Source organism: Adiantum capillus-veneris, chromosome 13 (assembly GCF_014529385.1).
Source record: "Adiantum capillus-veneris isolate H3 chromosome 13, ASM1452938v2, whole genome shotgun sequence".
In the NCBI taxonomy this organism is placed as follows: Eukaryota; Viridiplantae; Streptophyta; class Polypodiopsida; order Polypodiales; family Pteridaceae; genus Adiantum; species Adiantum capillus-veneris.
Window position 1 is genome coordinate 140,435,128 of NC_140943.1, and position 14,858 is coordinate 140,449,985.

Consider the following 14,858-nt stretch of genomic DNA (forward strand, 5'->3'; position numbering starts at 1 on the left):
AACAAATAAGGAAGCAATAATGAGAAACTTCTGGCTCTAGGATGTATCTGTAGTGGCCATAGAGCTTTCAGTCAAGGACATCAAAGCTACCTGGGATTAAGAGGTAAACAAAGCTGTTTGGTAACTTGTGTATGCCATTACTGCATATAAAGACCATGTCAAAAGACAACTATATGATCACCTTCTCTTACTTCCAAAAGAAGGGTGTGTTTACCTCACTAAACCCAAAAGTTGTACAAATCTTTCTGTCCTTTCTTCCACTGGAGGGAATTCCGGAACACGCTGGAGCCAGCCAATATCGTCAACAGAGCCTCGTAAAGTGGATTGTACTCGCTTGTAAATCCTGAAAAGATTCCACAGGAAAACTGAAGCGCAGAAAAACAGGATGGACAGAGATTATCTATACATGTTCAGCAATGCTGTGACACAAGTAGTCATGCATCGTAAAACTAGCAAATCATCCCCATTTAGAACCCCTCTTTCCAGGGACATGAACACTGTGCGTGTCAAAACGCGATGGCGATGCCTTTTCTTGTGAAGTTTGAATACCTTTGTAGATGCTCTTTCCTCTGAAAAAGACGATCTTGCCAAGACCTGAGTATTGAGAAACCCAGCTGCTGTGCATAAGTTACAGGGTAGAACAGTCTGCACGGCCAGAAAGTGAGACACTTGTCAACTCCACAGACAGTGTATCATTCAACATAAGCACACTCTTGAACATTGAACACAGAAAATGTTAAAGAAACAATTACCCCTGCAATAGAGATAATGCCAGGCCTACTTCAGAGTCCCCAGCATCTGCCATGGCTGAGAGGACCAACGCAAAATGTTTTCCACTCTCTGAACCTTAGACAATATTGATCATTTTACTAGATTCTTAATTCGATACACGAGAGAAGCCAATGCAGACAGCCTCCTACAAAACATCACACAGATAAATTAGCAAAGACAGCAACTACACAAGATATCTAACCATTACCTTCAAACATTAAGGTATAAAATCCAGATGCATGATCACAAGCAGAACTAAAAAGACGAGGGTACTCACTTTAGCCCGCTAAAACAATGCCTAAAAGAGCTAGCATTTCAAGGAGAAATAAAGCTCAATAGCTGAAAACGAAGATAAAAATCCAAAGCTACAGCGCTAGCTAGGGCCTAGGCAGGCACTCTTCTCTCTCTCTCTCTCTCTCTCTCTCTCTCTCTCTCTCTCTCTCTCTCTCTCTCTCTCTCTCTCTCTCTCTCTCTCTCTCTCTCTCTCTCTCTCTCAAGCGGGGAGCAGGACTGCGAGCAGGTTTGGCTCTCTGGTGCTTCAGCGGGAGGTGCTTCAGCGGGACCTGACCTGCGCGCTACAGCCCCTACAACCCCACGCGCTCCCCCCCCTACAGCCCCTCGCGCCAGTCTCTCCCCCCCCCCCCTCGCGCTGCCCCTATAGTCCCGCCTCCCCTCGTTGCACTGCTCCTGGCCTGTCATCCGCCCTGCAGCAGCAACCCTAATGTGTGCCACTCTGTCAGCGCGACCTACTCACAGCCAGCTGTGCAGCCAGCGCACGTCGAGCTCACAGCCCACTCGCTAGGAATTGCTGCAGGCAGCGTGTGGGCAGTTCACGCGTAACACTTCGTGCAGCGTGGGATGCTTCATCGGGATGCTGTGCAGGCTGCTGTCTGAACGCAAGCAGGTCTGCCATGTTCTCTCTCTCTGGTGCGTGAGGTGCTTCAGTCCCTTCATCGAGTGGAACTCCAGGTACTCTCTCTCTGGCTCAGTAGCGGTGACAGGTGCAGGTGACAACAACATATCACAAAGGGGCTGAACCTTTGGAACTTTTGCTGAACTGGTCGAGCGCCCGTAGTGGGCTGTGGATGTAAAGATACCCGCATCGGGTTGTGGGGGTTTTGGTTTCTCTGCCTGGACTCAGCTGAGCCATAGCGTCGAGTTGGTCGTGGTGGCTGATCTCTCGAGTGGGTCTTTAGCCCATACTTTGTATGCCAGTAGAAGGTGGTTTCTAGTGTGCCGGCCACTATAGACCCGGGCATCGTACGTGTAGGATTTAGTGGGAAATTCTGTGCGCGAAATGGTAAGTGAGCCCGATACATCTATTGAACGACAAAACATGGAAACAATCTCCCCTGCACTGGACCTTGCACAGGACACGGAAGCCGTCAATGTCTCACCTATTTGCAAGTCGCGAGCAAAGGCAACCTTCATGCTCACGAACAAGCGGATGGCGCAGATGGAGAGGGAAATGAAGGAGTGGAAAACAGAGATGGAAGGAGAAGGCCAACCTCCTTCAGATGGTCTTCAATGAAGGCGCACAATGGAAGAAGGAGAAAGAGAGCCTTAATGCAAAAATGCAGACACTCAAAGAAGAAGTCTCAGCCCTCAAACAGGAGAACCCAAACGCCAAGATACAGACACTCAAAAAAGAAGTCTTAGCCCTTAAACAGGAGCTTGCTGATAGAGTAAGCAGTGGACTAAAGGAAGGCGAATTTCAGCCCTCGGTAATAGACGAAATCAAGGAAATCAAGGAACAAGTAAGGATGATCACAGAGGAAGAGAAACTGAGTGTGGCAAAGACATCTTCATGGGCGGAGATGATAACAAGGACACAGAAAAAGGCAGACGAGGCTGAAAAATGGATCGAGGTCGCCAAGAAAGGGAAAGGTCAAGAAACTCCTTGTACACCGATGCTTATCAACATGACCCTCGAAGAGCAACAAAGAAGGCGGATGCAAGCACTGCATGTGAGAGTGACCGGTCTCAAGGACATAAACAATGTGGAGAAAGAGGTCACAAGCCTTACATCCATGATAGGGATGGAGAAGCCTTTGCACACAAAGGCATGGAGGGTAGGTAAGAAAAGTGATGGCACGGGAGAGTCTTCAAAGGGGAGAGCTCTCATACTACGCTTCCCCTTGTTGGAAGAGAAGAAGGAATTCTTGAAGAAGAGGCCTACTCTCAAAAAGACAGATATTTTCCTCGGTGATGACCTAACTCTCTCACAGCTCGCACATATGAGAGAGGTAATGCCAGAGATTACAGCGGCAAGGGAGAAGAGAAACATAGCCTTCTACAGAGATGGATGGGTGGTGATTTTAGAGCGGCGCACTGCATGACGGTGCGAGACCTATGGGACCACACTGAAGATGGCTACCTGGAATTGTAATGGGTCTATGAGGTTGGACGTGAGTGCATTTGAGGACAGTTTCAAAGACAAGGATATTGTATTCTTCTCAGAGACTCATCAGGCCCCTGGACCGGTGATGCCACTTGTGGTGGGATACAGATGGGAGACAGCTCACAGGAGAAATGCGAGATCTGAGCACGGGAGTAGAGGTTCAGGAGTAGCAGTGCTATTCAGAGAGGAACCACAACCATTACTGCATATTATACGAAGAGATGATCATGCCAGATATATGTGGGTGAGACTGAGAGCTGACACAGGTCGATTCCTATATATTGCCATATGTTACTTTCCTCCCAGTACATCAGTGTATGCTGCATCCAGAGGGCAGTCGCCTTTCTCTATACTAGACGATGACATATGGGAGTTTTCTAGGGATGGTGATAACATTCTCCTAGGGGACTTCAATGCCCGAACGGGCAACTCGCAGACAGTCTTCTACGACACTTCAGATGAGATACGTAGAGAGCTGGATGTGGATGAGCTGGGACTTGACAAATGCTCAGATGACAGAGAGCCGACGGAGTATGGAAGATACCTCATGGAAATGACGACTACACATGGATTAGCCATACTTAATGGTTTACAGCGATTTCCTGGAGCAGCAGGTTTCACATGCTTCCCACACAGACATGGGGCCAGTACAGTGGATTATGTTATGACACAACCGAGCTTTGTACCCTGCATTCAAGATTTCACAGTGGCAGTAAGGCCAGTGGGCATAGCAAGTGGGCATAGCAATAGATCATGCTCTCTTGACACTGTCCGTTAAATTTCAGTATAGTACAACCCAGACATCAAGAGGTAGGTCACACACCCGCTATACATTTACACCAGAGACTGATTTCGTTTATACAGAGGAGATCTGGGACCGTCTATTGGAAGACACAACTAGCACAAATGGTATAGGCCTCTCAATGGAGGAGTGCACCACTCTACTAACTAAGACACTGCATGGGGCTGCATCAATGGCATACCCACACACTCAGCCAGGCAAGAGACGACATTCTGGGAGCATGCCCCAGAATAGTTGGTATGATGAAGAGTGCAGAGAGATGAGAGCCCAGCTTCAGAGGGATCTTATCTTAGGAGTCATCACCTACAGACAATCTCGGATTGCTTTCCGACGCCTTGTGCGACGGAAGAAGCGAGCTTACCTAGCTCAGATGGAGCAAGACTTATATCAGATGTTCTTGAGTAGGGACTCAGGAGAGGCATGGCGACTCTTCCATGAGCACTCCCCTCCCCCACTGATTACTTCACCTGATGTGTGGGGCCAATATGCGACATCATTATATACGGTTCCTGGACAGGAACCCCTTCCAGACCCTACCAAGCCTTGCCCAGCTACGAGCACTTTCTTTACATCTGAGATGGTACAAAGGGCCATCAACAGGATGAGGACCGGGAAGGCATATGATCATGACGGTCTAGTAGCGGAGCACTTTATACATGCCAGGGATATGCTCACTTTATACATGCCAGAGATATGCTGATGGAGGTTCTCGCAGTGTTGTTCAATTGTGCCATGTGTGAGGGGTTACCTGAGACTTGGAAGTTGTGTAATATTGTGCCCATCCTTAAGGCTGGTGACCCTACAGAGCCTGGGAACTACCGCACTATTATGGTTGGACACACATTGGCACGGTTGTATGCATCTATTCTGGAGCAACACTTGAGTAATTGGGCAGAGGGCGAGGGTGTACGAGCAAAGGGTCAGGCCGGTCAGGAGGGGTTTCTCCACTCTTGATCATATTCTGACACTCAGGGCCATCATTGAGGAGGGCAGAGCACATGGGAGACAGATCTATTGTAGCTTTGTGGATTTTCGCAAAGCCTTTGACATGGTACCAAGAGCTCGATTGATGCGCAGACTACAGGAGATGGGGGTGCCCATAGAGGTGATTTGGGGGATTATGGCTTTGTACAGATCAGTGATGGGACATGTACGCACTCCGGAAGGGGTATCTGATTTAGTTCACTCTACTATTGGAGTGAAACAAGGATGCCCATTGTCTCCTACTCTATTTGGTATGTATGTTGATGTGGTGTCTGATTACATTGACAGAGAGGGTGATAGGGGTGCCCAGCTGGCAGGGACGTGGATCCCATTGTTGCTATATGCTGATGATATTGTGCTAATATCTGACTCACCAGAAGGTATGCAACGACATTTGGATGCACTAAGCAGTTTTGCAGAGGATAGTGGATTGTGTGTAAACCTAGGTAAAACCAAGGTTATGGTGTTTAACACCACACCGCAATGGGTCAAGAGATCAGCACCTACTTTCAAATATGGTCACGAGATTGTGGAGTATACAGATGCATACACTTACCAGGGGGTAGTCTTTACTCGGCCGAGATTTCTTTGAGAAGAGCAGCAGAGACTAGACTAACTAGAGCTGGTGCGGCTCTGGGAGGAATGGAGAGGATGTGTTCGCAAGTTCAGTTCCAAGAACCTAGGACAAAGCTATGGCTCTTTGATACTTTGGTTGCCTCTACTATGTTATATGGGGTGTGCAGGTTTGGGGACCTTCTGTAGGCCAGGATGGTTGGAGGCGTATGGAGGAGCCCCTGGTATCTATGATCTCTCGACTGATTAGAGCCAAGGCTTCCGTACCGCATGATATCATTCGAGCGGAATTAGCTGTCCCCCCATGGAGATTGAGGCGCTTACCAGATCAGTCTCCTTTGTACACAATCTATGGGACACTACCAGAGACAGATATGCCAGGGTGGCACTAGAGTCCTCCAGACAATTAGCTCTTAATGGGGATACATCATGCTGGTATGCACAGATGGCATCATGGTTTGAGACACATGGTTTCACCATGGACAGATTGCCTCCTTTTCAATACTCTCTACAGGCACCCCTGAGGTCTCTGACGCGGGTAGAGATTAATAGACTCATTCGTCAGGATCTGATCCAGTTGGACACGAGGAGGACATGGATAGAGCCGATACAGGAGTTGGGCACAAAGATGGCTTTCTATAGAGAGCATCTTCTCCACCTCACGGGGGATGGGTTTGTGATTCGACCTAGCTATATGGACACGCATCTTTCTCATGGTTTGCGTTGTGCCATTGGACAGATACGCACGTCCTCACATCAGCTCGAGATTGAGACTGGCAAATTCAGAGGTACACCAGCAGATAGCAGGATATGCCGCTTATGCCATCTAGAGCCAGAGACAGAGGTACATTACATATGTCATTGCACAGTGTACTATGAGATACGAGGCCGTTTTGATTGTCTATTCAGAGAAGGTTTTGGGCCTCTATCTAGGGTCATGAGTTATGAGGATCACAGATGTCTTGGGCTATATCTACTTGAGTTACACAAGCATAGAGAAACTTTACTAAGGAGAGCTGGAGAGAGACAACCCCAGAGACAGATCACAGATTTCTTTACACTAGATAATGTACACCCAGAAGAACAGACAGAGGAGCAGCCAACAATGGAGAGGTCTGCCCGCACTACTGGCATTCTCATTGACCGAGCATTGGAGCTAGGGAGATCTAGACGACCCCCATGGAGAAGAGGAGCTACACAGTTTCGAAGGAGGCTACAGCAAAGGATTCGAGCCATACTTGTTCGTCGTCCCGAGTGCAGATGAAGATGGACCTACACCGCATTGTAACTTTCTGGTCTCATAGGTCACTTTGGCCTTTTGAAGACGTTAATATAACATTTCATTTCATTTCATTTCTCTCTCTCTCTCTCTCTCTCTCTCTCTCTCTCTCTCTCTCTCTCTCTCTCTCTCTCTCTCTCTCTCTCTCTCTCTCTCTCACTCAAATAACAGGTCTTGAGTTATGCCATTTCCCTCTCAAATAACAGGTCTTGAGTTCAACTCTGGATAGATCTTTGTCACAAAAATACGGAAGCGTAAACTGACGTTTAATTGCACTTCAAATACTCAAGAGAATTAGAGGGAGCGAGAAAACTTGACACTTCATTGGGGACCAGAAGATGGGCTCGTCCCCCCCCCATAAAGAGAATATCTTTATTACTAAGGGAGAATCTTTACAAGCACAGGAACGGGGCATACGCCCGTCCTCTATTCTTTCTTCTGTTCTGTTCTGACTACTGACTGAGAAAGTGTTTCCACTTTCTTACTGCTTAGGGGATTTCCCCTCTTCTGCGAGACTGGTTGGAAGCTCTCGAAAAGAGAGTCTATCTTCCGAAACAGCTCATCGGAAGCTCTCACAGAGGAGAGTCCATCTTCCGTTATGTGTTGCCTTCATGCTCATTCATTCATGCATCGAACACAAAAGAGAAACAAGCAAAATGCACACGCACATGCTTGCTGTAATTTTCTGCACATAACCTGAAATTCTTACCTGTGCACACCCCTACGCCGAAACAGAGGTCTTCTTCGCGATGGAATCGCGCCAAACTTGATGTAGACTTAGGATAAGGAGAGAGAAGAGAATTTCTATGGCTGATCTGCTGAAAACAGCCCTAATCTAGGTGATTAGGGGCTGAAAACAGAGAATTACAGCAGCCGCACTCTGCTAAGAGAGCGTCTACGGCAGCTTCTCGCGATGAAACTTCACCAGAAGGTGTCTATGACTGTGAGATCCCTTGTTCTTGACAATGGGAGCACAAGGCTACCACATATGTCGCAAGGGGCTGCTCTCAAGCTTCAATGGAGGGCTCCACCGCGTAGAGCACGCTCACATTAGGGGGGGTAGGTGCACTGCCAGCCCTGAGAAATGGGGGAGGGGGGGCTCCTAAATAGCCATCAGGGAGAGGGGGCGCTAGGAAGAGAGAGAGGGTAAGAGTGAGAGTGAGAGAGAGTTAGTTTGCATTGGTAAGTGTGCCACTTGGCACACTTACTTTAAAAACTTAAAAACCATTCAACTTTTGACTTTAAAAACTTCTAGCTCATAAAAAAATGTGCAACTAACTAACAACTGCTACCAATGATTCTTTTATGAGAACACCAAAGGTCTGCCGGCGCAATGCCGCATGGGCACTGCACCGCCTTTATCTGTTCACACTTGTCCGGCCGCCCGCCCGGGCACGGACCGTTAAATTTAATTTCACGAAATTTACCCTAAGGCTTTATTAGCTTTATTAGCCTTAGGGTCACTGTTCTAAGGACCCCATCTCATTCATGTGCTTGTACTGACGCGCGTATTTTTCCTGAGCCTAAAATCTGAGGCTACTGCTTACCCCTTTCTGAAGACCTGATTTCGCAATCACTAGGGCTTCAGGGTAATTTCTGCTAAGGTCCCTCTGAGGTGTTCTAGCCCGCATTTAGGCTCACCTGAGGCCTTAGAACTGCTAGGTCTATTCTGGTGTGCACACAACTAATTAGATAATTCTTTTCTCGTAAATAAATTAATTATTTACAAAGTCTGACTTAGTTACAATCTTTAAGGTCTCGGGATAGTTTCTACGACGTTGAAATTCTCTTCTTCTCGGCTGGGTGTGTGGGTGTGTGTCTGTGTGCTAATAAGAAGAGGAAATTGGTATAACCCTTCTATCACCCAAGTGTAGTAGATTGGTTACACCATTTCCCTCTCGAATAACAAGTCTTGAGTTCAACTCTCCTCGTCGGATAGATCTTTAAGGTCTCTTGGGATAGTTTCCTACGACATTAAAATTCTCTAATTCTCTTCTTCTTCTTCTTCTTCTCTCTCAACAAAAGGGGAGGTGTCACCTCTACGAGACCTACACTCAAGAGAAGGAAAAATCCCCAAGGTGGGCACACACACCATCAAAGAAGTGCTCACCAAGGTGATCACCACAAGCATAAAGGAGAAGATTGCAGCCAAGGATGGATGGGTGGAAGTGGTGAAGAAAAACCTCCGTAAAGTGGTATGGAAGGAATCAAAAAAAGAGGAATTGCAAATTCTTCACATGACTTTGCACGAAGAGAAACAAGGCCGCCGCATCACCGGCATACCCGAGAAGACCATACTCCAGAAGTAGATGGGAAGACCCTATGCAAGAAGCTTGGCTATAAGGTCCTCTTTAGGAAACCTTGGAGAGGCGGCAAAGACAACCAAAAAGAGAGCCCTTATCCTACAATTTCGGAGTGAGCCTAGAGAAGACTGCTTTCACGCTAAAGAGGGCAATATTACGCACTTTAGCCGGTGTTCCCATTCTTCCTTTGTAACCGGCTTGGCATTGACAAGGCAGTAATTCCATAGGAGATACACGAACAAAACTGAAATCGTTAACATTTTGAACTTTGATACAAGCTATGGTCGCAACACAAAGTGGCGCCCCAAAATCTAGCACCCCTTTCAGTACTTCTTTTCAAAATAAAAAGCACATAGTACAATTGCTGGGGAGTCTGCTCTTTAGCTGTGCAACCATGCACTGATCTGCCAGAGAAGCCCCCAAGGCACAATTTTATAAGCATTGTAGCCAAAAGCAACTGATACAAAAAGCTGGCTATTGAAAGCCGATTCTACTAAAAACATAGCCATTCCAAAAGCTGATAAGTCAGCTGTTGCCTGCCACGTCAGCAGACTTGCAGCCTGCATGCTACACCGCAATTTACAGTGAAAATTGCACTGCTTTTTCCAGGTTCCTCCATATTTTCTGGGTTCCTCCGTACATTGCAGGCTCATGCTCCCTCTCTCTCTCTCGCTCTCTCTCTCTCTCTCTCTCTTCTCAGGTGTTCGACTAGCATTTTGTGGCATACCCTCCCCTTAAAAGAAGAGTTATCACCCTCGATTGCCTCTACAAAACAGACGGTGGAAAAGGAAATAGCTCAGTAGACAGTAACTTTAGCACATATGCACTTGACTAGGCAAACCGTACACAAGCACTAGCAAAGGCACAAGTCATCGAACAATCACAATCACATCCACATCATTATCTCCATCGAGATCTCCAATACAAATATCGATCATTATGACTTATTTAGCAATCACATCCAAAACAAATATCTTGATCTACTAAATCTCGTCATTTTCAGATTCACATGACCTCCCAAGTGCACAAAGACAAAATGTTGCAGTTATTTCATCTTAAGCACATACTCACACAATAAAAAAAAAGTACATAAATCAATTAATACTTATAGAAATTCAAACCATAATCACGCACGTCCCAGATTACAATCAGCTTAGTATGATACATATCATAAAGTCACTCCACAAAGTATTGTCAGCTTGTCAACACCCTCAAAATCTCCAAGAGAAATTAATTGATTTTCTTACCATCTAGGCAATTTGTGACAAAGGAGTGGAGTGGCTCCTTTCTTGTGCAGCACGCATCGCACCAAATTCAACCCACCAATTCAACGTGCACTTTTGGTAAACCACAAGCCTCAACGTAAAGCTCTAAAATCTGAGGAGTATTTGCTATGTCCTACTCCTCTATCCACTTTGCATCAAGATTTGGATAATTCCTAAACCTAACAACATATTTGTGGATGGGCTTACCCTTGACTTTCCTTTCCTTGTGCGCTAGGATCAGTTACCATACAAGAATCTCCTCAGTTTCTTCTACCTTTGGTTGCTCTTGAGGCTCCTTGTCCTCTTGCACCTCACCCTCGAAAGGTCTCAATAGACTCACATGAAAAGCATTGTGAATCTTCCGAGTATCTGGCAACTTCAATATTAAGGATACATCATTGATCTTTTCCAAAACCTGAAAGGCCCATAGTCTCGCTTAGCTTTTGGAAAGCTTCTCCTTACGTGCCTGCGATCATTCTCCTCCAGCTCCAAGTTGCATCGATGCTTGTCTGCCATTCTTGAGACTTCCGCAAAGCCTTTACCTTGGGACAAGCAATGTCTAGATCCAAAACAAAATGATATGCCCGTAGAATTGTCCTTGTTGTACAATCTTTTTGCGACCCTCGACAATCTCAAATGGTGGCTTCCCCCTAGAAGTGTGGATAGGGTTGCTGTAGGCACTCCATCAATGGCAAATACTTGCTCACAACTTCTGTAGGTCTGGTCTCTCTCATATGAGGCCATGACATGGCAATGCAATGGAACTTACTGCTACTTAGTGGTACAAAACTGACTCCTTCAAAAATGGTTTGATTAGCAGAGGGAATAATGACTGCAAGGAAGATTTAGAATAACCACTTCTCCCAATACAAGCATGCAAGTGCAGATTTAATGGTGATTTATTATTGTCTTGTGCAATAAGGGTGTTGTTTATATGCACGATCATGGGTGTGATCCCGGCACCACTGACCCTGTCAGAAAGACCAAAATGAACATACCTGCTAAGCATGGAGTTTACTCACTCTCTAACATTGTTTCAGAAAGACCAAAAAGGGCATACCTGCTACGCATGGAGTTTGCAGAATTCCAAATGGGCGCTTCGTGAAGCTGAAGCTGCCCTGCTATTCGATTGAAATGAGAGTATATTGTGTGTGTGTGTTTGCGTAGGGGTGCGCGCGCGCGAGCGAGCGAGAGAGAGAGAGAGAGAGAGAGAGAGAGAGAGAGAGAGATAATTTTTGCGAGTCAGCGAATGGTTGCGTGCACGCTTGTCTGAGGAGAGTATGTGTGCGCGCGCGCGCGTGTTTGAGAGAGAGAGAGAGAGAGAGAGAGGAGGCTGCCTGCGTTATCCAAAGCTTTCAAAAACATCACCTGTCATCAGCCCGACTCGGCCATCCTATATCTGGGTTCCATAGCGGCCAAAGCCCCGATTTAGAAAAGGCTGGTCAGCATTTCGAGTTTTGGCCCTTGATGCACTTTTGAGGCTCCACCTTGTCTGCCACCCCACAAGCCCCCAGACATTCCTTCAAAGTTCAGGCTTCATGCACTGATCTTGACACTTGTGATTGTTGGTGGACCACTGCACTCTGCAGGTATCCTTTTTAAATAGCAACACTGGCATCTTGATTCTTCAAAGTTCAAACACATCCCTTTCCCTTATCTTATACGGAAATTCTCTCATCTACCCACTTCCTTTTATAAATTTGAACTTTCAACTGCTCCCACTCAACATTTTTTTTGATGGCTCAAATGCTTCTCTAGTGAAGCAGCCAATCCCGTACACCATAAGCTTACTATCTAGGGGTGCATTATTATTGGGGGTTAACCCCATGTATAAAGTGTGTTAGGGTATTTTTTTAAAAAAATTATTGACATGTTTGAATGAATAAAATGACTCTTTCAGAAAAAAAATAATCTTTTTTGTTTATGTTTTTCTTTTAATTTGTGTAAAATATTTGCATTCAAAAACTCATTTTATTGGACTCACTTGGTACATTTTTTGGAATTAGGGTTGCAAGAGAACACAAACAGCTTGGAGAAAACGAAAGAAGCTCAAGACACACAATAGAGAGTGTTTTATGTCATAAAAAGTAATATCTAATACTTTCAAATGATTTTCTCATGTTAAAATGATCATTTAATATGGGGAAGTACCAGAGGAGTAAAAGCTAGAATATTGGTAAGGTTGTCGGATCGGTCTCTGTCAGGGATCCAAAGGAGGGAAAATGGGGATCCAAAGGGGGACAGTCTGCAAAAGAGCAATGTGCTTCAATGGAGCTTAAAAGACCTAAGGTTCAGCTCCATTAAGACTTCCATAGGCTAAGGTTCCAAAAATTATCTCATTTATCCAATGGCCAAAGCAAGGGGAAAATTGGATGGTCATTGGAAGACTAAAAAGTCTTCCCACGTCCCTAAGAAGGAGGGGGCGAGCCCTTTTAGTAGGGGATGAGAGAGAAACATACACACACACCCAAAAGCTTCCCCTTTACACAAAGGGAATACTGGACACATCAAATACTATTGGATGGCCATAGAGGTGGATCGATGAGAATTAGGCTAGAGTAAAGTTAGTCTAATCAATTTAAAAAATGCTTGATAAAAGAACCAATAGAAATTAAGCTCCCTAGAAGACTATTGGACAGTCTACCAAGGGGTCCAATGAACATCCAGCAGCCCAATGGCTTGTTTGATTCCTATTGGCCAGAAGACTAAGAGGTTCAATTGAGAGTTTAATTGAATTATTTAATTACCTAAAGCCCTCACAAAAGAGAAAAGAGAGACACTTGTCAACAGGCTATCAATTATGCTTCTAACAACTCTAACACAATGCTACACACACAAACACAACTCATGTGTGCAAGAAGAACTCTATCTCCTTCTCCAAGCATTGAGAAGTAGAGGCGTACACCAACAACTCTTGGCTATGGAATGCAAATACAACCAAGAGGCAAGCTTCAATGGCATGCTCATCTCCTCTACCATGCTAATTACTAAGCTAAGCTATGCTATTAGAGTGATTATGTGAGGAGAATACTTCTTTCTCGTAAGATACATCTTGTTCCTCTCAATCTATCCTCATTGCCTACTAGCTCTCACCATTTTTGAAGGTGTGTGAGGTCTTGAGACTGAGGCTAGGGACACTAGGTGTGTTTTTTAAGCATAATTTGGTGCATGAAGCTTCCATCTTCATGGTACCAACTAGTTTTGTCAAGTAACACAAAGATTGTATCGTACAAAAATCTCCTTTGATGGGAGAAGCTATAATACAAAGCCTTTATGGAGGGGGGACTGGCTCTATGTAAATCCGGTCCTCAACTGTTGTCAATTGTTCTATTTTTCTCTTTTCAAGTATCGTCAATGCCAAATTAGCTAGGTGTAAATTGCTATGTTGCTTTCTCAAATTAAGTACTCTCTCTATGCTCATTAGGAACTTGTTCTTAATGAAATGCTCACTATGTTATCAATTTCCGCTACACACAAGTTACTAGTGCATTAAATGTTACATTGGTATCAGAGCTATTGGTTTCTCTTTTCTTGCTCAAGAAGAGAGGTCCTCAAGCTTGCTACAAATGGTTGGTGTTATTAATTGCAAAAGAGGAAGTAGAATAGGGATTTTTCAACCTTGAAGCACGCTTGCTTTATGCAATTAACAGGGACACCGTCGAGAGCTATGGTCTTAATAATGGAGTCCTACGGGGCTTGCCTATGGCTTAACCATTATTGAGCTATTAGAAGCTTGGCAGGAACCGGTGTTGTCTTGGCTATGTTGAACCCTCTCTTCTATTCCTTGCAATTAATAATATTCGAGCCACGGGTATAGATGTTTGAGTGCTTACCTTTGAAGGTAAAGAGGAGTAGTAACTAGGGCTTGAAGTGCCAAAGTACAAGTGAAAATTTACACCTAAAATTTGCTAGTATGGCCTGAAGCCATGCATTTTCAAAAGTCCACCAGGCAATGGTGGTCTAACCTACGAGCAAATGGTGAAGCTCCACAAACATGGAAAGCTTTAAGAGCTTCCATCATGAAGCAGTTTTTGGCTACCAATGCCAAAGACAAAGTACTCACCAAATGGCAAAGCTTGAAGCTCTCTCCCTACGAATCTATCCATAAATATGTAGACAAGTTTTGGGATTTACACCTCAAAGCCACTGTCTTCAAAAAGATGGATTTTGGAGAGCAAAAACAACAATTTTGTACGGGTTTAACCAAGGATATGGAGGAGTATGTTAACTCCCAAAGGCCACGCACCATATCTGCGGCCATACATCATACCATAGTGGCTTCAAGAATCAATTTCCAACAAGAGGCTAAGAGAAATCTTAAGCCCACGAAAAACAAGGACCGTAACGAGCCTAAGGGGAAGGACAATGTCCAAAAGTCTCCCAAAGGCAACGCCAACAACAACAAAGCTAAGGAGAAGGGAGTTTTTAAAGGCAAAAATAAACTCTCTCCTGAAGAGCTAGAGCGTTATCGAAAAGATAA

At 45.1% G+C, this 14,858-nt stretch overlaps 1 protein-coding gene across 3 annotated transcripts in view; it reads right to left on the minus strand.

The window, feature by feature from the left end:
• LOC147444976 (uncharacterized) overlaps window positions 1-11,904 on the minus strand; it is a 35,386-nt gene extending 23,482 nt beyond the window's left edge. Inside the window, exons 1-6 of one of the 3 annotated variants that reach the window (XM_086527477.1) lie at window positions 11,439-11,738; window positions 10,586-11,349; window positions 753-916; window positions 550-645; window positions 215-343; window positions 91-140 (exon numbers count right to left, since the gene is read on the minus strand). In XM_086527477.1, coding sequence (XP_086383603.1) covers window positions 91-140; window positions 215-343; window positions 550-645; window positions 753-805 — 328 coding nt within the window. In that variant the 5' untranslated portion in view covers window positions 806-916; window positions 10,586-11,349; window positions 11,439-11,738. The other 2 variants (XM_086527478.1, XM_086527476.1) reach the window with 2 other exon arrangements.
• Between the last annotated feature and the right edge of the window lie 2,954 nt (window positions 11,905-14,858).